This window comes from Danio rerio, chromosome 14, assembly GCF_049306965.1.
Source record: "Danio rerio strain Tuebingen ecotype United States chromosome 14, GRCz12tu, whole genome shotgun sequence".
Classification (NCBI taxonomy): Eukaryota; Metazoa; Chordata; class Actinopteri; order Cypriniformes; family Danionidae; genus Danio; species Danio rerio.
The window spans coordinates 51,081,067-51,107,990 of NC_133189.1; the positions used below are offsets into that span (position 1 = coordinate 51,081,067).

At 38.0% G+C, this 26,924-nt stretch overlaps 1 protein-coding gene across 27 annotated transcripts in view; it reads right to left on the bottom strand.

Moving 5' to 3' along the window:
• Positions 1-1,683: 1,683 nt before the first annotated feature.
• prom1a (prominin 1a) overlaps positions 1,684-26,924 on the bottom strand; it is a 162,161-nt gene continuing 136,920 nt past the window's right edge. For 4 of the 27 annotated variants that reach the window (XM_073921177.1, XM_021480970.3, XM_021480969.3 and 1 more), the window contains 12 exons: positions 25,945-26,037; positions 25,783-25,800; positions 23,647-23,700; positions 21,383-21,463; positions 21,242-21,310; positions 21,064-21,153; positions 16,126-16,241; positions 13,312-13,335; positions 12,843-12,911; positions 7,632-7,737; positions 7,123-7,157; positions 1,684-4,903 (listed from right to left, as the gene is read on the bottom strand). In XM_073921177.1, coding sequence (XP_073777278.1) covers positions 7,668-7,737; positions 12,843-12,911; positions 13,312-13,335; positions 16,126-16,241; positions 21,064-21,153; positions 21,242-21,310; positions 21,383-21,463; positions 23,647-23,700; positions 25,783-25,800; positions 25,945-26,037 — 684 coding nt within the window. In that variant the 3' untranslated portion in view covers positions 1,684-4,903; positions 7,123-7,157; positions 7,632-7,667. Of the gene's footprint in view, positions 4,904-7,122; positions 7,395-7,601; positions 7,738-12,842; positions 12,912-13,311; positions 13,644-16,022; positions 16,242-21,063; positions 21,154-21,241; positions 21,311-21,382; positions 21,464-23,646; positions 23,701-25,782; positions 25,801-25,944; positions 26,038-26,924 lie in introns of those variants that run through there. The other 23 variants (XM_009291269.5, XM_068213161.2, XM_009291267.5 and 20 more) reach the window with 12 other exon arrangements.

The window sequence follows — 26,924 nt, forward strand, 5'->3', positions numbered from 1 at the left end:
AACTAATCAATCTTTGTTTTCAGTGTAACCCAAAAATGTAAACATGTAAAAATATTCAATTCAATTCAGTTCAATTCAGCTTTATTTGTATAGCGCTTTTACAATGTAGATTGTGTCAAAGCAGCTTCACATAAATGGTCATAGTAACTGGAACAGTGTGGTTCAGGTTTTAGTGTTTAAGTTCAGTTCAGTTCAGTTTAGCTCAGTTCAGTGTGATTTAATCATTACTGAGAGTTCAAACACTGAAGAGCAAATTCATCGATGCGTAGCTCTACCAATCCTGAACCATGCGAGGCAGTGGCGACAGCGGAGAGGGAAAAAAAACTTCACCTGATGGGAGTGAAGAAAAAAAACCTTGAGAGAACCAGACTAATAATAGGAATAATAGGCCCGACTTCAAAGAATCAAATGCAGGTTTTCAGCTGTTTCTCTGGTTTTACATGGAGTTTATCTGCAGTTTCAGAGTGTTGCTGGCATGTCTAGCACAATGGTTAATTTCTATTATATTGAAAAATAGTTGGGCGACATGGTGGCTCAGTGATTAGCACTGTCGCCTCACAGCAAGAAGGTTGCTGGTTTGAGTCCTGACTGGGCTAGTTGGTGTTTCTGTGTGGAGTTTGCATGTTCTCCCCGTGTTGGTGAGAGTTTCCTCCGGGTACATGCGCTATAAGTGATTTGGATGAGCTAAACTGGCTGTAGTGTATGAGTGTGTGTGTGTGTGTGTACGTGTTTTTGTGACATATCAGGACACAAATCTGTATAATGACATAGGTATGACACAGGTATTACAAAAACGAGGTGAAATATGAGGACATTTTTGACGTCCTTATTTCTCAAAATGCTTATAAATCCTACAGAATGAGTTTAATCATGGAGTAAAGCTGCACACCGTCTCCTTTGATGGTTGGGTTTAAGGGGAGGGTGGGGTGAGGGCAATACAATATACAGTTTGGACAGTATAAAATTAATGAAAACCTATGTAATGTCCCCACTTTTCACAAAAACAAACGTGTATGTGGGTGTGCGTGTGTATGTGTGTGTGAATGTGAGTATATGGGTGTTTCCAAGTACTGGGTTGCGAATGGAAGGGCAACCGCTGTGTAAAACCTGCTGAAATAGTTGGCGGTTCATTCAGCTGTGGTGACCCCTGATAAATCAGATACTAAGCCGAAGAAAAATGATTCAATGAATGAAAAATAGTTAACATCTTGGACAAAAAGGTATAGAGGGGTTTTGTGACTAGGGGTCCAAATTGAGAGCAGATATCAGAAATGTTGGGCAAAAGTCCTCCATCTATTATTTAAAATAGTTCACTTAATTCTCTAGATATATTACTCACTTTTCAATTCTCTGAAGCAGCATTTAGCAAAATCTGACAGTTTTATATGGTATTATTTTGAGGGAAAAGCCCTCTTCACAGCAAAAACATCTCTGAAAATCAAATCCAGTGCACCAATTATGACCATTTATAAAAGAAAAACTGTGAAATAGTTTCAGACGTTGGTTTTGTGCTTTCACAACACAGCAAGCTATATTGAGAAGCCCTCTGTTTACAAACAGAACCATTTCCTTTCTTTTCACAAAACAATCCCCGTCCTTTATTCTTGTAACCGATCTTATTATAACTCAATTAGAATGCTATGCACAGTGGCTGAATTAGGAATTTACTACACCAGAGAAATGTTATTTTCATCTGAAATTTTATTCACAATATTTTACAGTTTTAGCCAGCCTAACCACACGGATTGAAAAAACCAATGGCAGTGACGACCAGGCCCACCACAACTAAACATCTTGAGCAAGCTTGAACACTAAGTATGCGCATGCTACCCGTGGTATGGCAAAAACAGTGAGACTGTGAGGTGAAGGGACTTTTCTAGAAAAGAAATCAAGTACAACATTTTACCTGAGGCCCTAATAACACTGTCATATACAAAATGAGTGAAGGATCTGAGCAAAAAACATGTAGCACCTGACGTTATGTCTCTAAACAGCTGAAATATTTGGCGGAAACAATAGTCCATGACTATGACAGCGTTAAACAGGCTCTGTAAAAGTGGTTGTAAATGGGCTCTCGTACAAGCAAATGTCTTTTAGGTACATTCACTCCTTTAAAGTCGACTAAAGACGTCAACAAGCATTGTTGTATCACGTAAACAAAAAGCCCTAAAACCTGAGAGCTACGATGAAACCAGATTTGGTGTCAAAAAGCAATTCAACAGTGTGTTTAGTGCAGTCAACGAAATAAAGAACCGAGATAGGGGTGTGCAATGTTAAAACAAACATGTTTACGCTGGTGTTTTGAATAGTTTAGCTTTGTTCAGGATACTAAAACTGCCTGTAGGTGGTGACAATTCCCTGTCATTAGGAGTGATTCATTGGCTGTATCCAAAATTGCATACCTCCCTACAGGTAGGCCAAAAACAGCACAACGAAATTCTCAATATGGCGAATATAGTACGTCAAGATTATATTTATATTGCCTATACATACTTTATTAGCAGTCACAAAGTACTTCATCAAAATAATTAGCCACTCTAGAAGAGCATGTGATTTTGGATGCAGTAACTGGTTCATTCATTCAAGTGATTCATTCAAAAATTATGATTCATTCAGAAACAAAGCTAGTGACTGTCATTAATCCCTGACTTAATTATCTCAAAAATGTATTAATTTAGAAACTAAACACTGCATTATTGCTGCAAATATGGTTTAGCTTGAAACTGTTTTTATTGGCGAAAACTAAAAAGCGGACAATATTGTGTGTAAAATGTAACTCAATATCAACTTTAAAAGAAAATTGTTAAACAAAATCAGTATTTGCAATCATGCTGATGTGCTTATATTCAGGAAATGGCACTCTTGTGTAATATTGCCAATAACAAACATAAAAAATGCACCAATTTATTTTGATTTCATAACTTGAGTTCTATTCGAATGACACTATAATTTATCAAGGATTCAGTCTCAGATGAAATTCTCAATATGGCGAATTTAGTACATCAAGATTACATTTAAATGGCCAATAACATCCTTTATTAGCAGTCGCAAAGAACAGCATGTGATTTTGGATGCAGTAACTGGTTCATTCATTCAAGTGATTCATTCAAAAATGATGATTCATTCAAAACAAAGCTAGTGACTGTCATTAATGAATCACAGACTTAACGAATCACTGACTTAATTCGTTTAGCAACTAAACACTGCATTATTGCTGCAAATATGGTTTAGTTGGGAACTGTTTTCATTGGCGAAACTGAAAAACTAACAATATTGTATGTAGAATGTAACTCAATATCAACTTTAAAAGAAAAATTGTAAACAAAATCAGTAGCAGTCGCAAAGAACAGCATGTGATTTTGGATGCAGTCACTGATTCATTTATTCAAGTGATTCATTCAGAAACAAAGCTAGTGACTGTCATTAATGAATCCTTGACATAATCATTTCAAAAACAGATTCATGTAGAAACTAAACACTGCATTGTTGCTGCAAATATGGTTTAGCTTGAAACTGTTTTTATTGGCAGAACTGAAAATGGGACAATTTTATGTGTAAAACGTAACTTAATATCAACTTTAAAAGAAAAATTGTTAAACAAAACCAGTATCTGCAATCATGCTGAAGTGCTTATATTCAGGAAACGGCACTCTTGTGTAATATTGCCAATAACAAACATCAAAAATACACCAATTTATTTTGATTTCATTACTTAAATTCTATTTAATCGACACTATAATTCATCATGGATTCAAAGACTCTGGAGTCTCAATACGTATTTAAGTATTATTAATTCCTGTCTGTGTTTTTAACTTGGTTTATATTTTATAATTAACTATATTTTTATATAATTTAAAAATTACAAAAGCTTATTTATTATGTTATTATGTTGATTTCTGATGTATTTTGTTGTTCTTGCTGGATGTTGGTGCAATGTAATTTCGTTCTGCATTGATGTTTTGAAAGACATAATTAAAGGAAACTGAACTGAAACTGATTCTCATAACGTGTTTCTGCTTTGTTTAGTTACAATATTAGTGCCAACGTCATAGTTAAAACCACAATTCCGGTATTATAATATATACTGTAATAAATATCGCACACCCCTAAAGCGGAACATCATTAACAGCACTTGTATCCTCAGAACAACTACGCACATACTGTTACCAAGATCCTCCTAACGCCGTATTAACCATAAATGCTCAAGAGTACAAAAATGAGCATAATCAGATATGCTCATTGAAGCATTACCCAGAAATCAATGTTAAATGTACTTTAGTGATTTATAGGTGAAATTAATCCAACACCTGCTCTTGCGACTTGCACCACAAGCTACAAATCTGAAAAAGGCAACAAAGCATTCACCCTTGTAATGGCTTAACAACATTTGTCAGTACTGAACTAGCACTAGCTGCTATGTTTTCCATCTACACTGTTGTTTATGTGTAATATTTGCGGCTCACGGGTGGCTGGCTTGCTCTGTTTCAATAAAAATCCCTTCGGCCTCTCAGTGGACTCGACGTGGACGTGTTCAATTCTCCACAATGTTAAAAAGCACTATAAAAAGGAACGAAAAAATACACAAGAATGCAGCAGTTGAAGCATTGTTATGCCCGTCACACGTGATTTCTCAACGACTGTAAACAAAGACACATGTAGTAGTTAAACAGCCATATACTGTGAAGCCTCTCTGACTGTGACAAGAAGTGATGTCAGAGCTCGTTGAGGGACAGTACTAATAATGATTAACGTGCAAAACAGTCAAAAACAACAAGACATTTTAAAGAAAGTCTCGATTGGTGTTATGGAGAAACACAGACAACAGGTCCCAGCTTCAAGTATGTGAGTTTCCTTTTCTTAATGTCGTCAGTCTGAGCTGAGCCTGCTGTTCAACATGGAGAGTCTGTGAACAGAAGAAATCCACAGCTTTAGTTTTGTACAATGAGTACTGTATTGCTATTATCGAATTAATGCAGTGCTTCTCAACCAGGAGTCTCAAGATGCAGAACTTTTTATCCATCCTCACCATTGTTTGACGTTGATTTTGTTCAATGTTTTATTGAATAAGTTCAATGTTAGGGCCTCATATAAGCCAAAAAGATTGCTACAGTATAGCCGTTCAAGCTCATGAAGGCAGAGCATTAAAACTTGCAATAATGTGTCTTATCACAAGTGAGGCAAAAGTTATGTTCTTTAATTCTTTTGGACATTTTTATCAGCTTTTAATTCAGCTAGATGAGTTAGCTTGATCTACATACACTCACCGGCCACTTTATTAGGTACACCTATCCAACTGCTTGTTAACGCAAACTTCTAATCAGCCAACGTTGATGCCAGAAGTCAGAGGAGAATGGCCAGACGGGTACCAGCTGATAGAAAGGCAACAGTAATTCAAATAAGCACTCGTTACAACTGAGGTCTGCAGAAGAGCATCTCTGAACACACAACACATCCAACATTGAGGCAGATGGGCTACAGCAGCAGAAGACCACACCGAGTGCCACTCCTGTCAGCTAAGGCGGAAAACCTGAGGCTACAATTCACACAGGCTCACCAAAATCAGACAATAGAAGATTGGAAAAACGTTGCCTGGTCTGATGAGTCTCGATTTCTGCTGCGACATTTGGATGGTCAGGTCAGAACTTGACATCAACAACATGAAAGCATGGATCCATCCTGCCTTTATCAATGGTTCAGGCTTGTGGTGGTGGTGTATTTGTGTTGGGGATATTTTCATGGCACACTTTGGGCTCATTAGTACTAATTGAGCATTGTGTCAACGCCACAGCCTACCTGAGTATTGTTGCTGACCATGTCCATCCCTTTATGACCACAGTGTACCCATCTTCTGATGGCTTCTTCCAGCAGGATAACACACCATGTCATAAAGCTTGAATCTTCTCAGACTGGTTTCTTGAACATGACAATAAGTTCACTGTACTCAAATGGCCTCCACAGTCACCAGATCTCAATCATCTTTGGGAGCAGCTTTGGGATGTGGTGGAACGGGAGATTCCCATCATGGTTGTGCAGCCAACAAATCTGCAGCAACAGCATGGTGCTATCATGTCAATATGGAGCAAAATCTCTGAGGAATATTTCCAGTAGCTTGTTGAATCTCTGGCAAGAAGGATTAAGGCAGTTCTGAGGGCAAAGTGGGGTCCAACCCGGTACTAGTAAGGTGTACCTAATAAAGTGGCCGGTGAGTGTCTAAGCCCATATAAGCGACAGTTTATTGTTTATTTAAATCAAACTGGACACAATTGTGGCACTGTCATTTTTCTCTCATTTCTAGAAGCTCTAAAAAGTGTTGCTGTTGGCTTTGGGGAAATAAATTCAATCTTTAAATTAACAAAACAGATTAAAATTTGATTAAAATGTTTCATTGTCACATGACAGATCAGTTTACATACTACCTGCTTGCAAAGATAAAAGAAATAAAAGGTGGAAATTTATTAACAGCCATAGCTGCAACTGGTAATTGCTGCAATTGGTAATAACTGAAGTCAATTGAAAGGCTGCACGGTTGGCGCAAAGGGAAGTACGTTTGCCTCACACCAAAAAGATTGCTGGTTCAAGCCTCGGCTGGGTTATTTGGCATTTCTGTGTGGAGTTTGCATGTTCTCCCCATGATCGCGTGGGTTTCCTCCGGGTGTTCCGGTTTCCCCCACATGTCCAAAGACATGTGGTATAGGTGAATTGATAGGCTAAATTGGGCGTAGTGTATGTGTGTGAATGAGTGTGTATGGGTGTTTCCCAGTGATGGGTTGCAGCTAGAAGGCCATCCACTGCATAAAACATGTGCTGGATAAGTTGGCGGTTCATTCCGCTGTGGCAACCCCAAATTAATAAAAGTGCTAAGTCGAAAGGAAAATAAATGAATGATCAAAGGAGGCTTGAAGTGAACTTGAACTGTTTCAAATATGATGGTTATTGCCAATATCAAAACATATACAGCCCTAATTAAAACAACAATTATATTTTCCTGTTATAAAGATCATGGTTATGCATTTTATATGTATTTTTGCAAATCAATAATATATCAAATCACAGGGTTTGTGGAGTACACAGGTTTGAGAAGCACTACTTTAAAGTAAAACAAGGCCAATTGAAGCAACTTACATTCCACAAAGATTCAATTCCAGTGTCCAATATCGCTGCGTGAGTAAAGAAACAAACATTGCAGAATTAAACCTGCTGCGCTGCTTCAAAATGCACAATAAACGGCAAAGAGAGACTCGGATGAGGAGATGTGAGATGGGAGATGAGAGTTTTAGACCAAGGTAAAGAAACAAAACACACAGCGAGCGCTGGCATCTATCTGTTTGCAGAGCTGTCAGGAATGTTTGAAGTCAAACATTGGAAGGATATGGGCCAGTGGTTAGTAATGGACCCTAAAAAACAAATAAATTCACACAAAGCTTTGCAGAATCGTCAGCTGTTATCCAAGTGGAAGATGCAAAAACCAAGCATGCTGTTGGTGCAGTGACAGAAAAGCTCAATCAAAATGAGGTTTGTGTTAATATGGAGGATGGGGAATGTTAAAACACACACAGATGTGTTCAGTTGAATGGGAGGATGCTGGTTAGAGAGAATCAAACCCGCTTGCGCTCATCTTCAGCTCTTGGTACCTTTCAGTAGTTAAAAGCAGATGGTGGTCCTGAGAGTCACCAGTCGGCGTGGCGCGGGGGCGCAGAGGCCCGTGGGAAGCGGGTCATAGTGTCATAGGTAGGGATGCTTGAGGCACAAAGGGAAAACTGTCAGACCAACAGTGTACAAATGCAAACGCACACACACATTCTTACAGTAGGTTGACCTCTGTCATCTCTCCATCATCTATAGCACATCATTCCTACAGAGGAGCAGGACGGGGCTTTGAGAATGACACATGTAGCATTATTACACAATAAAGGTGCTGTAAGTGAATTTAGCTCAAAATGACCAATTTGGCATCGTACAATGTCTAATGTGAAACATACGATGGACGATGGCATCGTTGTCGTAGGGAGTAGTGAATTAATTATTTATGAATAATTAATAAGTTCATAACGAATTCATTATCTGTGGCCTACCGTTTCAACTACCTGACCTGCAAGGTGTTTGTTTTACCCATAAGTTACACACAAATTACCACCTGTCATTCACTTTTTATGCATGAATACGCCGAGCTATCTGTGTCGTTATAATGGCGTCGACAAACTTGGTTAGTTTAAAAGGTGCCAACCAACTATTGCGACTTCCTGATGCCTCCTTTCAGTCGCTAGAGAGGCAGTGAGGGTCCTTTGAATTTGTGACGCGCTGGTAGCTTTAGACCAGGGGTCAGCAACCCGCGGCTCTTTAGCGCTGCCCTTGTGGCTCCCTGAAGTTTTTTCAAAAATGTTCAAAAAGTTAAGGAAGGTTAGTATATATTTTTGTTTTAATATGATTTCTATAGGAGGACAAACATTTTTAACGTTTTCAAATGCTGTAAAAGTGTGTAGAATTAATATTTAATTTCAACATTTCTGTCAACGAAGATTTGCGTCATAGCCTGCGACACACGTTTCTATCAGCAGGGCGGGATGCCGGGCAGGTGGCTGTTGTAAACAAACCGGGAGATAATAAAGCATGGAAAACCGTTCACAGATGGCGACTACATGAAGGAGTCATTCATCAACATATTAGAACACCTATTTGCAGACTTCAAAAACAAAACCAAGATAATTCAAAAAATTAAAGATATACCTCTCTCCGCTAAGACAGTGAAGGAAAGGGCTATTAAAATGGCAGGTAACATCACCGATCAGCAAACCAAGGACATTAATTCAGTGCCAGCATACTCAATTGCCTGTGATGTGACCGATATTCAATGCGCTTTTATGCAGGTAATTGAACTCTGATGGGCTGCAAGAAGAAGTGATCAAATTAATATCACTGAAAGACCAGAGGCTGTGCTGAATTGTTTAAATGACAACGAAATAAACACCAACCACCAGATATCAGTGGCTATTTAATCATGAAGGCTCATTATGTATTTGTAGCCAACTTAGTCATTTTTATAGTAGGCTAATATAGCTACTATAGATACAGCATGTGTTTCCTTCATTATAAGGTTTATATAAGGATTTACATTTTTTGCGGCTCCAAACATATTTGTTTTTTGTTTTTTTTTGGTCCAATATGGCTCTTTCAACATTTTGGGTTGCCGACCCCTGCTTTAGACAGACACACTGAGCCCAAGATGTTATAAGGAAAACTTTATGTAAACTTAAAGCATGACAAACAATGCAGCAATTTGTGGGTTGAATACCTGTTTTGTATGGAGCCTATTATTACGTTGGTGTGATGGTTGTTGCGTGTGCCGTTGCGATGCCTGTTTTGCGTTGCTGTTTGCGTGGCTGTTTATATAAAATATATTTTTCAAAAAATTCTACGCATTTATATAAAATATATTCAAATAGAGAACTTGGCTTTAAATTATTGCATTATGTCGCAACGTCAAAGCTTTTTAAACAAATAAATGCCGTCCACAAATACTTGTTTACTGAAAAAAAAAAAAACTTTTTGAACAGTGTTTGAACGTGCATGAGCTGTGTGTCATTCTAGCCCACCGTCCTGACCTCTGTTACATGTTTTATTGCTGAAACACAAGCATTAGAGATGAGCTCGAGAGAAAGACCATTTACAGCCATAGCAGCCCAGAGAGATTTCACACACGATGACATGCTGTGTGAAGCATTGCAAAAGAAAAAGGAATAGATGCATCATGCAGTGAGAAAGTCCTGCAATATCACGTGCTGTGTTAATATCAATTCATGCAATATAAAACAGGCAAAAGTGAGTACACAACACAAATTCTGCAATGGGCTATATACACGGGGACTTTTAATTTTGAATAAGACAGCTCAGCTCTTCCAGTGTACTGTTCCGGCATTATAAATTCACCATGTTTAAGATCTGATTTGTTTGTCGGTGCAGACAAACAGCTTTTCCATGCTGCTGTTTGTGTGTTTGTGTCTGTCTCTGTGTGCATCCATGTACAGTTGAAGTCAGAATTATTAGCCCCCCTGTTTATTTTTTCCCACAATTTCTGTTTAAAAGAGAGATGATTTTTTTTCAACACATTTCTAAACATAATAATTTTAATAACTCATCTCTAATAATGGATTTATTTTATCTTTGTCATGATGACAGTAAACAATATTTTTCTAGATATTTTTAAAGACACTTCAATACAGCTTAAAGTGACATTTAAAGGCTTAAATAGGTTAATTAGGTTAACTAGTCAGGTTAGGGTAATTAGGCAAGTTATTGTATAATGATTGTTTGGTCTGTAGACTATTGGGAAAAAATATAGCTTAAAGGGGCTCATAATTTTGTCCTTAAAATAGCTTTTTAGAAATTAAAAAACTGCTTTTATTCTAGCCGAAATAAAACAAATAAGACTTTTTCCTGAAGAAAAAATATTATCAGACATACTGTGAAAATTTCCTTGCTCTGTTAAACATCATTTGGAAAAAATATTTAAAAAAGGGGGGCTAATAATTCTGACTTCAAGTATGTGTCCATTAGGGGTTGAACAATTTTAGATTTTTGAAAGTCAACTTTTATATTATCAAAGTGGAGTCGACTAGTTGCTAGTGACGTTATCAATAAAACATAAGATGCAAATACTTTGCTACATACCTCAATACGCCTATTTAACACTGCCGCAATTTTAAATATCAAGCAAAGTGTGAAACAAATGCTGCTTTTCAGAATAATCCCACACAGATCTTTGATAAGAACTTTCCTTCCTTTCCATGCAGTGGATTGGATGAAAACAATATTATTCCTCTTTCTTTTTAAAAAAAGAAAGAGGAGAACAAAGCAACACTGCTAAAATTCACTCCAAAATTATTTGCGCTTTTTTTGTAATAGATTAATACGCATTCGACTCGGACTCGCACTCGTATTCGAAAAAAGAAGAAAAAAAAAATCCACACACATACGTACATTTTAAACTTTAGTGTGCAACGACATTTATACTCGAACAACTAAATGAATAGGGTTGGGTATCGTTTTTTTTACTGGTGCTAAATCAATACTTTTAAAACGGTGCCTGAACCGATACTTTTTAGCCACTAAATTAATAAAAAAAAAAAAAAACATAAAATAAATAAAAATAATGTATATATTTTTTAATCATTATAATTGAAAATAAAAATAAAAATAATATATATATATATATATATATATATATATATATATATATATATATATATATATATATATATATATATATATAATAAGTTTAAAGTAAACATCAATTCATATTTTATTTATTTGAATTGCATTATTATATTTCTTTTGATCATTTGTTTGTTAGCATGAATGCAAGATTTGCATTATGCTATTAAAATTACATTAGCTTACTACTAATCTGTGGAAAGGCTGTCATCAAAATCAATGAACACCTTTTTAACTGGGTTTGGGGCTTGTGACTACTTTTACATGGACATCAGTGATCTAATAATTTGCCTATATAGGATGAATAGATTAAATTATTAATCTATATAAGACAATAATATGATTCAGGTCTGTGCATGAGTTGCTTTTTGAATGTTACATTCCTGCTTTCCCAGTTACATGTTATTGCACACAGATCAGTAACATCATTGCGTCACCAACCTAATTTTTGCAATTTTTGCATTTTATGCATTTAGTGTCTGTGGTTCTTTAATATAATCAAAAATCACTGTATACTCTTGATCAGAGTATTGTCTTAATCATATTAAAATCAAAGCATTGGTGTCTATGTAAACATACTCACTGAAAGTGCTAGATAATGTCACAAGCTGTCAAAGACAGTCCATTCCTCACCTTTAGGTTGATTCCATGAGCACACACATTTCATAAGTTTGACGTGTTTCCCCCCTACGTGCAACTTTTGTAAAGCATCTGCTGCATGTTGGTGTGTCAGAATCCTTGCTTGTAAAATATAGCCATACTTTATAATGCTTAGTTTAAGCAAATTAGATGAACGTGATCATGCGTGTTGATGAATTAAGTCGCTCACTGCATGCGTCATACTGCGCGTCTTGCCTTCTATAAGCAAAAATAACAAACGCCTGACATTGCTAACATCCGTATCCCTCAAAGCTGTTTAGAAATAAACATTTAAAGATGGTGTGACACAACGCAGACTTATGTGTGCCTTTGATGCACACCTTGATGCTTCTTAAGGGCGTCACACAGCGGATGCGCCGCTCAGAGCCGCGGCACGGCGCGCACATGACAGCTGATAGTATCACACACCAAACGTGCACATTTCATAATGGCACCGGATTTCGGTACCCAACCCTATAAATGAATGCAAAAGTCTATTTAACAGACTATATTTTAATTAAATGACATTATCAATGTTGTAAAAGAAACCTTATAAATTTGTCAGCAGTTTTATAAACATTTCACCTGAAGTTTATCGGTGGTTGAAAAACACTTGCTGTGCATATAGCCCATTGAGTTAGATTGACTCTCAGACGCTTGTTAATGGAAACTTTCCACTGCCACAGAGTAAAAACAATGTAAAAAGTAAATATGACTTGATATAAACTTAGAATTTCGTTCCAAACTAAAAGCAGGCTTACAGCTCAAATTCCAAGCAAAAACAATTGAGAATTTGTAAGATTAAAAAGTCATAATTACATTCTTTTTAATCCTATGGCAGAAACGGGTTTCCATACTTGTTTATAACAAGAGCAGCTTCAAACCAAGCATGCATTGAAGTCCTGACGCCACATTATTATCTCAATTCATCTGTTTCCCCAATGCATGCAGTTTTTTAGCCTAAGACACACAGGGATATACTAATCTCCGATTACCTTTCCATTACATGGCTTTGGATACCTTCTAAAAGTTCATTATAATAACCATTATAACCAATTTCCATACTGAAACAACATTACAGAAACAAAAATCAAACAAGACGTGATGTGACATGAGAAATGGCATGCGACAGACTATAAACAAGCTTCTTTTGTCTTAAAAAAAAACACACACACACATGATTGTGCATTATGAAACAGTATAAATTGTAATTGTTATCTTGTAAAATGTACAACGATAGTCTGGAATTGTGCTCTAAAGGTCTCTGTTTTAACAGCCCTTCATGTTAAACAAGGGAGCTTGAAAGATAACACATCAACACAAAAGCAGCGCCCTCCACCGAGAAGCATTTCAAGGCTTAGAGCTGAAACCAGCACCAATGAGCAGAAGATTTATGTACAAAACAGGAAAGGGATGTCATTTCAGCAGTAAAGAGGATAGCAAAAGGGGAAAAAAACGGCTTACGTTTTCATGGGAAATGTCTCAATGCTAAAAAGATACAAGACAAGCAAAAATGTTACAGAGAAATGCACTGTAATGATGTTCAGAGTCATCATGTCAGACATGATGCCTCTGGTCAAGACACTTGGTGACTTGTCAATCGCAATGATTTTCGAATGTAAACGCATGGAAGACGCTAAAACAAAACATTGTTTGTACAATATACACACACACACACATACACACATGTAGTTCTCATAAAGTGCAAAGTGCTGGACAGAAAGACGATGAATGGAGATGGAAATAGTAGGAATGGTTATCATAACGTGAAATGCCAAGTCCCTGAGACGGAGGAACTGGAAGGAACGGAGAAAGGAAATAGAAAAAAAAGAGCACAGAGAAAGATCAAGAGATTTAGTCACTGTTCTGTGGCTAAAGAAAAGGATGAGGTGTTTGCACTTTGACATATTAATGCATATTCATCATTTAATAGTTAAAGCCTGTTTATGCCAAGAACTATTATAAAGAGAATTTGGATTAGTCTATAGTAGATAGTATGAGTATTTAAAATTGTGGTGGACAGAACATTAATATTGACGTAGTTATTTTTCTTTAGAGAGTGTGATATTGATATCTCTCAATTTTGGACTTTTATCTAATACTACGTTGATGGATGGATGGATGCAAGGATGGATGGATTCATGGATGGATAGATAAATGGATTGTTGGATGCATGGATGGATGGATGCAAGGATGGGTGGGTGGGTGGATGGATGCATAGATGGATGGGTGGGTGGATGGATTCATGGATGGATTGACGCATGCATGGACGGATGGATGGATTCATGGATGGATAGATGAATAAATGGCTGGATGCATGGATGTTTGGATGCATGGATGGAAGAATGGGTGGGTGGATGCATAGATGGATGGTTGGATGCATGGATGAGTGAGTGGATGGATGCATGAATGCAGGATGGATCGATTTATGGATGGATGGATGGATGAATTGACGCATACATGGATGGATGAAAGGATGGATGGATTCATGGAGGGATAGATGCATGGATGGGTGGGTGGGTGGATGGATGCATAGATGGGTGGTTGAATGCATGGATGGATAGATGGATAGATGCATGGATGGATGGATGCATAGATGGATGGTTGGATGCATGGATGGATGCAGGGATAGATATATGGACGGATGGGTGGATGGATGGATGCATAGATGGGTGGTTGAATGCATGGATGGATAGATGCATGGGTGGGTGGATGGATTCATGGATGGATTGACGCATACATGGATGGATGGATAAAAGGATGGATGGATTCATGGATGGATAGATGGATAAATTGCTGGATGCAAGGATGTTTGGATGCATGGATGGAAGGATGGATAGATGCATGGATGGGTGGCTGGATGCATAGATGGATGGTTGGATGCATGGATGGATGCAGGGATAGATAGATGGACTGATGGATGCATGGATGAGTGGGTGGATGGATGCATGAATGCAGGATGGATCGATTTATGGATGGATGGATGGATGAATTGACGCATACATGGATGGATTCATGGAGGGATAGATGGATGGATAGTTGGATGCATGGATGCTTGGATGGATAGATGCATGGATGGGTGGGTGGATAGATGATTAGATGGATGGTTGGATACATGGATGGATGGATAGTTAGATGCATGGATGTTAGATGCATGGATGGATGTATGGTTGGATAGATGGATGCACATATAGTAGGATGCATGGATGGATGGGTGAAAAGATGGATGGATGGGTAAAAGGATAGATGCAAGGATAGATGGATTGATGGGTGGATGGATGCAAGCATGGATTAATGAATGCATGGATGTATGGATGGCTGGATGGATTGATGGATGCATGGATGGATGCATAGGTGATTGGATGCATGGATAGTTGGAAGCATGAAGGGATGCAGGGATGGATAGCTGTATGGGTAGGTAGGTGGGTGGATGGATGGATGGATGGATGGATGGATGGAGGGTTGGATGCATGGATGGGTAGGTGGATAGATGCATGAATGCAAGGATGGATAGATTCATGGATGGGTGGATGATGGATGGATGCATGGATGGTTGGATACATGGATGGGTGGGTGGATAGATGCATGAACGCAAGGATGGATAGATTCATGGATGGGTGGATGGATGGATGCATGAATGGATGGATGCACGCATATATGCATGGCATTAAAACAGTCAGTACTCACTGTAAAACTGTCTTTCACTATAAGCTGCTCAGCTAATGTTTACGTTTGTAATATTTGAATTATTTGCTAAATAAAAATCATCTCATGTGGAGTTTTATAACTCGGATCACAATTTTCATCCGTGCCCGCATACACTAAAGCAGCCGCTGTGTGTTCTGCCAAGGCAACCCAGACTGCTGAAACATAATTGGGTAAACTGGCAGTGAGCTGGTTATAGAGACCAAAACAAACACAAACATTCCAACACCTAACACATTTTCAAAAGCAATCTGACTTTAGCATTGTTTTTTCAGATAAACAATTATGTTCACTTAGTGAGTTCCTTAAATATCTAAAAACATATTATGGCATTTTTATGATTTAGAGAAGTCAAAATCTTACATAAAGCACTCATAAACAAAGGGACTTATTGTGAAATTTCCTTTGAGCTCAATTATGCTTTCATTTCATACACACACAAAAAAAACAAGCACTACTAACAGTTATCATTCTTGGCGTGAACAGGCTTTTAGCTCTGGTCATCTCATCTAATTGGACAATTAGACAGGTGCTAATTAGAAATGGCAAACTTCATGTATTTGAGACACTTACTCGTCATAAACATCCTCTGTGTCCATTCTGCGGTAAAACTTGGCGAGCTTGACAGACAGGATAATGCTAGGGAGCAGAAAGAGTGTGCAGCAGCCCAGTCCAAACCAGAAAGTGTTCTGCAACAAATAAACACAAGATTACTTCAAGCCACACAAAAACTGCACAAAGCTCGACCATAAACGGCACGCTTGATGAACATGCTGTCCGGTTACTTATTTGATCTGACAAAGAACATTTTTCAAAATACAGAATTGTTTCAGCATGGGAGGCTTTGTATTTAAATTAAAGTTGGCTCCAACAATCAGGGATATTATTGGTACAATATTTTTAATTAATTAAAAAGCACTACAACTCAAATCAGAAATGGTTTGAACAGTATAGAAAAAAGTAGTGATTTCCAAATTAGACTTGTATTTCTTTGCAGACAATATGAACACAAAATATTTATTGTTTTCTCTGGTCAACTTCATTTCATTTGTAAATATACATCCTTTCCTCTTGTTCAGACCTGCAACACATTCCAAAAAAAAAAGTTGGGACAGAAGCAGTTTAGGACCAGTAATCAGGTAAATTACTTGAATAATGATGTGATTTGAACCAGGTGATGTCAACAGGTGATTGTAATTTGGTAGTAGCATACACGAACGGTCCAGTTCTTTAGGTGCAAAGATGGGCTGAGAATCGCCAGTTTGCCAACAAATACACGAGGAAATGATTAAAATGTTTAAACTTAATGTTCCTCAAAGGAGTTACATCCACAAATGTAGTTACATTCACAAATGCCAGTGACAACTGTACAACAAGGGAGCCCTATGTTAACAGTGTCCAGATGCGGCGTTGACTTCTCTGGGCTCAGAGGCATCTGGGATGGACCATCACATAGTGGAAACTTGTACTGTGGTCAGATAGTTCAGTATTTCAGGCATTTTTTGGGAGAAATGGATGTTTTTTGCTCCGGACTAAAGAAGAAAAGGATCATCCAGGCTGTTACCAATAAACCAGTCCAAATGCCAGGGTCTATCATGGAATGGGATTGTGTCAGTGCCCTTGGCAAAATTAACTTGCACAATACAAGTCAAAGTAAATTTAGAAATCGCGACATTCTTTTTTATTTACGTTTCCATTCTGTCCTAACTTTTTCTGATTTGGGGTTGTAATTTAGTTAATGTTAATTAATGATTAACCTAGATAAACATCGTTTGTTCATGTTAGTAAATACATTAACTAACATTAACTATGTGTTGTAAACTAAACTTACCATTTTTACAAAAAAAGCATTTAATTAAATAATGAAAAAAAAATATATTAAACGTAATTTATAATTAAATTATGATTTAATTAAAAATTTATCAATAATATGTTAATAAAAACAATCATAATAATAAAAATCAATAATAATAAAAATTATAATAATTATATAAAAATTCATCTAGTTGCCAAGGAAAATTCACAATTTCACATAGTTTACCTTTATGTTCAAAACAGATCATAAAAATATAACTATAAAAATAAAAACAACAGCAAACCAACATTTATTAATTATGAATATATATATTTAAACTTTCAATAAAACTATAACATTCAATAATGTTAAATTACAGCTGTTAACGAAATAATTGCTCATTATTATTACACAAGAGTCAAGGCAAGTTTATTTATATAGCGCATTTCATACACAGTGGCAATTGAAAGTGCTTTACATAAAAATAAGTAAAAAATAAAATAAAAATCATAAAAATGGGTAAAATGTGATATAAAATAAAGTCAGAGTAAAAAAATGCAAAACTGAAAAACAAACAACCAAAGAAAAACAACAACAACAACAACACCCCACATGTGTGAGGCTGAATACGTGGACCTCATGTTCTTTCTGCTGCAGTCGGACAATTATAGTAGGGTCAAACTCTGAGTGCCCGGGGAAAAAGCAGCTAGCTGGTAATTAGCACAACTAGTTAATTACCGTAACGCTTCCTGTCCTTACTAATTACGTACAGCCTTGTGTGTGTGTGTGTGTGTGTGTGTGTGTGTGTGTGTGTGTACCTACTCAAAGATTGGGGCTAATTCGTACCCAGAGGTAAGCTAAAACTGAAAAAGCCTTCTTAGTAAAAACTGTATGAAATGTTTGTTTACATTTAGTCATTTAATAGACCCTTTTGAGACTTACAATTGAGAATTTTCTCTCAAATTAAGTTTATAATAAGATGTGTATAAAACTATACAAGTCTAGAGACTTCTTTAGACAGCCAAGCTAATGTATATCTTTGTGTGTAAAAAAAAATGTATAATTTTGGTTAAACTGATGCTAATCATAGACTGTAATTGCTTCTGTGGCATGTGTACATGTGCAGCGGCGCACAGAGGGCAGGGTTAAACACACAGGGCCTCATTTGAGTCTTGTGATGAGGTCAAACACAACGACCTCCTGCAAATCCCACACACTCGCCCATAATTTCAGATAAAACCTTCCACCTGTTTCCTTCCTTATGGCTGTCCCTGAGGCTTTGACCACACGCATGCAAAAGCCCGGCCTACAGCGACTGCAGCACGTGTTAAGGAGGACCTTGTATGCAAAAATCCCTTTTAAAATTAGTTAAACACAGTTGTCTGTGAATATACACAGCTTCTAATGGTAAAAATTTATTATATTTTTTGTATATTCAAATATCATAAAAAGAGTCTGCAGAAACACTGATTGATTGCTTGAACTTCGTTGTCGAATTTCCACTTCAAAATGCACCACACATTCTCAATTAGAGACAGGTCAGGAGTGCGGACAGGCCAGTCAAGTACCCGTATCCTCCTCCTCTGCAGCCAGGACTTTGTAATGTGTGTGAAATGTGGTTTTGCATTGTCATGCTGAAATATGCATGGGTGTCCCTGGAAAAGACAGCAGCATGTTGTGCTCTAAAATCTCTATGTACTTTTCACTATGCACTGTTAACATTGGGCTTCCTTTTAGCACTGTACCATTTTCAATGGCATTTGTGGATGCAACTACATATTGTGGTACTTGACAAAGGTTTGCCAAAGTAGTCCTGGCCCAGTATACTGATATGGCTTATAGATGAATGAGGATTCTTGATGCAGTGCCGCCTGAGGGATCGGAGATCACAGTTGCTCAGCTTAGGTTTGCGCTAGAGCTGCACAATTAATCGAATAAAGGTCGCGATCTCGAGTCAACCCCCTAGACGATCTTAATCCAGCATTTCTACGATTCTGTCAATCATATTTTCAAGTTCATGAGAGAAGCAAAGGCGGCTGCGCGAGTCTTTTCATTGTTTCACACACATTGCTCAGTGACATGGACACCTCCAAATGATGTTAAAAGAGTCGCATACTGAATTTATAAGGTATAATTCACCTAAAAACGTAATTTTTGTCTTCATATAACGATGTTTTCGCAGCCGGGAAATCATACGTGATGTAAGCAGCTGCTGACTGTGAGCTGTTATCACAGAGAGGGAGGAAGCGTGCCCTACTTAATGATAGACGCACGCGTGCCTACTTTTGTGAACAGAACCTGCATATGCTGTAACAGGTAATAGAGTTGTAAATAATATTCAGTTTGTGGATCGTTTGGGAGCCGCGCGCGAAGTATGACCAGCACTTAGCAGTGAAAATGAAACCAAAAGTGTGCACTTCATTTAAATGATCATATCACATTTTAGAGTTAGGATTACGACAAGCGTTTGATATGTTTTTTCTTTCATAGCGAACACACAGTTGTGCATGAAAATAAATGTTTATAGTGTCAGTATACCAACTCTAGCCTATATATTGTTAAATATAATCTAATAATGACAAAAGTCTGATTTTACCAGTGAATAAAATTGTCTTATAATGTTGACAATGACAGATTCATGTCTCAAACATAATAATTCAACGTCAGAATTATTATAAGTAGAATAGAACTATTTATAGAAACCAGTAGACCTAAACATAATATTATTATTGATGTTTTGCCATATGTTTGTTTTTACCATACCTTCATTTTGTATCTACAGAATCGTGAGAAAATCGTGATCTTTATTTTAAGCAAATAATCGCGTTTCTTATTTTAGCCAGAATCGTGCAGCTCTAGTTTGTGCCCTTGTCATTTACTCACTGAAATTCCTCCAGATTCCTTGAATCTTTTAATTATGTTCTGCACTGTTGAAGGGGAAGTATCCATATGTCTTCCTATCTTTCTTTGAGGAACATTGTTTTTAAACATATCAATATTTTTCTCACGTATTAGTTGGCAAACTGGCGATCCTCAGCCCATCTTTGCTCCTAAAGGCCTAGACCTTTCTTGGATGCTGCTTTTGTACCAAATCATAATTACTATGAACTGTTGACATCACCTGTTTCAAATCACATCATTATTTAAGTAATTTACCTGATTACTGGCCCTAAACTGCTCCTGTCCCAACTTTTTTTGCAATGTTTTGCAGGTCTGAATGACAGGAAAGGATGTATTTTTACAAATGAAATGAAGTTGGCGAGACAAAATATTAAATATTTTGTCTCGATAATATTTTTGTATTAAACGATTAAATATTTTGTTTCAATAATATTTTTGTATTAAAATATTACTTTTTTTGTCTCGATAATATTTTTGTATTAAAATATTAAATACATTTTACTGATAATATTTTTGTATTAAAATATTAGATATTTTTTCTCAATAATATTTCTGTATTAAAATATTAAATATTTTGTACCGATAATATTTTTGTATTAAAATATTAAATATTTTGTCACGATAATATTTTTGTATTATAATATTAAACATTTTGTCTCAATAATATTTTTGTATTAAAATATTAAATATTTTGTCAGTGTCAGAAGCACTTGAGGATGTGGAAATATAATAAGATAGTAATTTCTGAATGAACTATGCCTTTCAGCACAGCTCCAGTGTTTTCCCTAATACTCCAGTACTGATGGATCTCTCACCATTGAATCCAGCAAGAAACCGCAGCCCAGGATCTCCACCGTGTCCACAATGTTGCTGAGTGGTTTACAGGTGGCGACCTCCAGAGCCAGCTATAGGAGACAAACAAAGAGATTACAAACCTACGCAGAACCAATTCAACATTAACACAGATATGAATTGTAAATAAGCAACACTCACAGATGTCCTGATCCAGTCTATGTACTGCTTAAAATAGCCAATGATGTTCTGCTTGTATTTCTCAGTTTCCTGTTGGACCATATATTAACCATCAGCACAATGCATACATCCACAAATCATTCAGGCTTTTGCTCACATTACCTGATTGATCACAAATGTTGCATTGTAGGAAATCAGGTTCTGGGCATCATCAACGGCTTTAAGAACATCTTCAACTCGGAGCTGAAAAGCAATGCATCTGATCAGAAAGCATGTTCTGAAGTTCATATTTGTAAAAGTGATGGCTGATTTAAGACCCCGTTATACTTCCAACAAAATCGAAAAACGAACTGAAATGACGTCATTTTGAACAAAATCTGTCTAAAACGAATTTCTTTTTGGATTTGTTTCGGCAGTTCGAAACCGCTCAACAAATTTTTAGAGGGATTGTATTTTGTATTTTGACTCTAAAACACCTCTGAGCTACCATTGGTCAGTTGTGTTTTTGCAATCGGTGGGTGTGTTTCTCATCAACAAACTGGAGAATCTGGAGAGCTGGTTTATACAGAGCAAAGCAGATGTTTCTAGAACTTTCCCTCTCTCACAGCTGCCATTGTTGTTGTGTTTAGGAGTGCACCCAGTGGCTGATTTAAGGCCTACTCACACTATGCCATCTGTACCGTGCCCAGACCCGTTTCCCGGATCGTTTGAGAAGTGTGAGTGCGCTGAATCGGGCTCAAGCACGGTTCACTTGGCCGGCCCTGGCCCGGTTCACTTAGGCTTTGGTGCAGTACGCTTGTGTGTGAGCGCCAAAGCCCGAAACTGAAAGCGAGACGTGAATTTTAAGGGACTGTTTCATATAGATTTATTAATCATTCTTACTGTTCAGTGAACGCAAACTGCCGTCGTTTATTAAAGACGCAAACCCCTCACTTCACGACAGCTGCGCGCCTTCAGCAGACCTCCTCATTCCTGCAGCACGAGAGCTTTATGATTGTTTATGAGCGCCAAAAGTGGCGGATCTGTAAGGCAAAATATCTGACTGCGTGTCACCGCATCCCTAAGGACTGTTTGGCGAAATATTTGACGGCATATCAAACGACTGAAACGATATAACTAGAGAAATCTCCACTGTGCTGCTGAGTGAGAGAGCGCTTCTCACTGAACAGCCCAGCAGCGATGACGTAAGCGTGCCGAAGCCCGTTTGTGGTGTGAGCGCGGGCCGTCGGGGGAGACGGGAGGGGGGACAAGCGTGCTTTGGCCCGGTTCGAGGCAACTGTACCTAGTGTGAGTACGGCCTTAGGCATAGGCAATATGGGCGATCACCCAGGGTGGCATCTTGTTGGGCGCGGCACGGGGGAGACGGTGGGGAAGAAAATGTGCCATAGTAAAAATCAACTATCCCCTAGTAAAAGCTTTGATATACGACTTACTTTATGCAAGCATATTCATTTAGAGTGGTAATTCCAGAATAAAGAGGGGGCCATTCACATTTCAAGGGCCATTCACATTTGCCATCATTTTCATGCGCAGATTTTTGTAATGTAATGTAAATGTAATGTAATGTGTATTTATATAGCGCATTTATTGTGTATGGCCATACACCCAAAGCGCTTCACAATCATGAAGGGGGGGTCTCTCCACACCACCACCAGTGTGCAGCATCCACTTGGATGATGCGATGGCTGCCACAGGACAACAGCGCCAGTGCGCTCACCACACACCAGCTATTGGTGGAGTAGAGAGACAGTGATGGAGCCAATTCGGTGGATGGGGATGATTGGGAGGCCATGATCGTAGGGCCGATAGAGGGACTTTGGCCAGGACACCAGGGTTACACCCCTGCTCTTTCACGGAAAGTGCCATGGGATTTTTAATGACCACAGAGAGTCAGGACCTCGGTTTAACGTCTCATCCAAAAGACGGCGCCCACGGACAGTGTAGTGTCCCCTACACTTTTACTGGGGCATTAGGACTCACGCAGACCACAGGTTGAGCGCCCCCTGCTGGCCTCACTAACACCACTTCCAACAGCAACCTAGTGTTCCCTAGTGGTCTCCCATCCAGGTACTGACCAGGCTCAGCCCTGCTTAGCTTCATTGAGTAACCGGTCTTGGGCTGCAGGGTGATATGGCTGTGGATGCATTTTTTTTGCATTTTTGCTGTTTTTCATGAATTTTAGTTAGTGTATGCTGTCTGAATTGTTTGTTTGAGACAATTATATGTGCTCAATAGCAATAGCAATTATATGTACACAATAGCAATGTACAACTCTGCCTCCTGCAGCACAGGAGTGTCTGAATGTTCAAAAACAATATACCTTTATTCAGCCTTTTAGAATTTCTTTTTGCCTTTAAAACAAGGGAAAATGTTGGTTCTTCGTTTTCGTTTGAAGTATACCGGGGACTTTAAAATGAGCAGCTTACAGGCAGATCTGAGGACGTCCTTTCCAGAAGTCTGATGCTCTGATTAAGTGTGCTCTTTAATAAAAACAGACACAAAAAATCAAGAATCTCATCAAATGATCAATAATCTAAAATGCTTATAAAATGGTATAGTATTGTTTTACTGTAAAAGACATAAAAATGAAAATGTTAGGGAACCAGCGGGGTGACAAAGGGCCATGCAAACTGAAGTTGCATAAAGTGCGTGCATCGCATGCTCATTATTTAGGAGAACAAGTCAAAAATTGATGAACTTAATATCACATCTAACCAGAAAACAACTACCCTCACCGGCCACTTTTTTAGGTACACCTTACTAGTACCGGGTTGGACCCCCTTTTGCCTTCTTCAAGATACTAGAAATATTCCTCAGAGATTTTGGTCCACATAGACATGATAGCATCACGCAGTTGCTGCAGATTTGTCAGCTCCACTTCCATGATGTGAATCTCCCGTTCCACCCCATGCTTTCATGTTGCTGATGCCAAATTCTGACCCGACCATCCGAATATCGCAGCAAAAATCGAGACTCCTCAGACCAGGCAACGCTTTTCCAATCTTCTATTGTCCAATTTTGGTGAGCCTGTGCCAATTGTAGCCTCAGTTTCCTGTTCTTAGCTGACAGGAGTGGCACCAGGTGTGGTCATCTTCGGCTAAAGCCCATCTGCCTCAATGTTGGATGTGTTGTGTGTCCAGAGATGCTCTTCTGCAGACCTCAGTTGTAACGAGTGCTTATTTGAGTTTCTGTTGCCTTTCTATCAGCTGAACCAGTCTGGCCATTCTCCTCTGACTTCTGGAATCAACAAGGCATTTGCACCCACAGAACTGCCGCTCACTGGATTTTCTCTCTTTCAGACTATTCTCTGTAAACCCTAGAGATTGTTATAATTGAAAATCCCAATAGATCAGCAGTTTCTGAAATACTCAGACCATCCCATCTGGCACCAACAACCATGCCTCGTTCAAAGTCACTTAAATCCCCTTTCTTCCCCATTCTGAAGCTCGGTTTGAACTGCAGCAGATTGTCTTGACCATGGCTGTTTCTCAATTCCAAGAACGCAGAGAACGGACTTCTTGTTGAGACCGGTCTTGCCAGGTGTCCTCGGAAGAATGAACTCGGGAGACCATGAGAACAGAGAACGCGTCCTGTGAGAAATGAGATGCTGCGTTCTTCCTGATGGTCACGTGACCTTCACGTGTTTTAAATGGTAAATTAGTTAAACATTACAGCATTCATACAACCATTAATTGTTTTTCCCCATTTCAATATATATACTCTGCATAAAGACTTTACAAATATACATTGCACAATATAAATAAAATAGATTTGAATACAAATTTCAGCAAATAAACACCCTTAATGTGTTTATTCCTTTATTAAGATGTCCATGGTGATGTTTATATTCACCGTTTCATTAAGGGAAGCTCCTGAGGTAAAAAAGCTATATCTCTGAACTTTAATAATAAATCTAACCTCCAGTCGCAATGACTTCTGGGACTTCTAGAGCGGGAGCAGTTCTCAAGTCTGCATCGTTGCGTCCTCGATATCAAGAACACATCCGGGAAGTTTCACGCGTCCTCCGTACTTGCGGTCTTGAGTATTGGAACTGAACTTTGGCAACTGATGATGACGTTACACAAGAACACGAGGACGCAAGACCGCTGAAGAACGCACATTGAGAAACAGCCCATGTCTACATGTCTAAATGCATTGAGTTGCTGCCATGTGATTGGCTAATTAGAAAATTAATGAGCAGGAGGACAGGTGCACCTAACAAAGTGGCTGGTGAGTGTATATAGACTGGAAAATTAAAGCATATGAAGCATATTGAAATGGTTTTGTAATGTGAAGAATATAATATAGTATTATAATATTATATCTAGTCTGATAAAGTAGCAATCCTTAAGTGTTTGAGAAACATCATTATTTTCCATCATTTGCTTCCAGTAGACGGGCATGCTATGAACAGACAAGGGATACGATGAAGTTACTCTAAAAAGAAGATGGATGTTTTTGGTTCTTTTTTCATGATGATTTCACAGAAAAACCAAAGAAGATATCAAAAGGAGTGAACAACTTGCAGGTTATGAAGCTATTACTGGTAGATACAGGCTTACCCTCGCTTTCACATATTTCTTGGGTGCCATAAATCAAGTTGAATTAAAAGAGAGTCAGGTACGAACAGCAACATGAACATCATTCAGAAGCTTTTCCTAAGTGGAAGAACTATTCATAGATAAGAGGGCTTTCAATGAAATCAGCATCTACAGTTAGATTACCATGGACTGCTCCAGTGGGACGACTTGTTGGATGTGGATCTGCCTTATAGTGTTCGCATGTCCCTTTAATGAAGTCTGTAACGTCCCTTTAGACTGCGAAAAAACAAAACCATTACCGCATAGCAAACACAGAAAGAACTCTAGAAACACCAGTGTTGGGTGTAATTAGTAACAAAGCAACTAGTTCCTGTAATTAAATTACTTTTCAGCTGAAAAATGAAAGTAAGGCATTAGTTTTCACACTGAATGTCATTTTATTACAGTTTCATTATAATGTACTAGTTTTGGAGCCGGCACGGTGGCTCAGTGGTTAGCAACGTCTCCTCGCAAAAAGAAGGTCATTGGTTTGACTCCTAGCTGGGACAGTTGGCATTTCTGTGTGGAGTTCTCCCCGTGTTGGTGTGGGCTTCCTCTGGGTGCTCCCCACAGTCCAAAGACATGCGCTATAGGGGAATTGAATTAACTAAAATTGGCCGTAGTATATGAGTGTGTGTGTGTGTGTGAATGTGACAGTGTATGGATGTTTCCAAGTACTGGGTCGCGGCTGGAAGGAGATCTGCTGGGTAAAACATATGCCAGAATAGTTGGTGGTTTATTCCGCTGTGGAAACCTCTGAAATAGAGACTAAGCCGAAGGAAAATGAATAACTCAATGAATGTATTAACTTAAACTGCATGTTAATTCCATAGTTCAATATAAATCAATTATATATGAGCAATTCCAGCGCTACGGATGGGACATTTGCAGTAAAAACACAAATTTACATAGAAAGTATATGTTAACATTATATTGAAACATTTGTTTATATTAAGGGAGTTAAGGGACCAGAATAATATCAATTTTTAAACATGTTTTGTTCTTTAAATGAGGAAAATAAACATGCGCTATGGATGTGACCAAAAAAGTCGTAGAAATTCTGTGAATTAAACTGCACAACCCAAAAGAAATAATGCTAATCAAAAGGATAAAATATGTCTTTC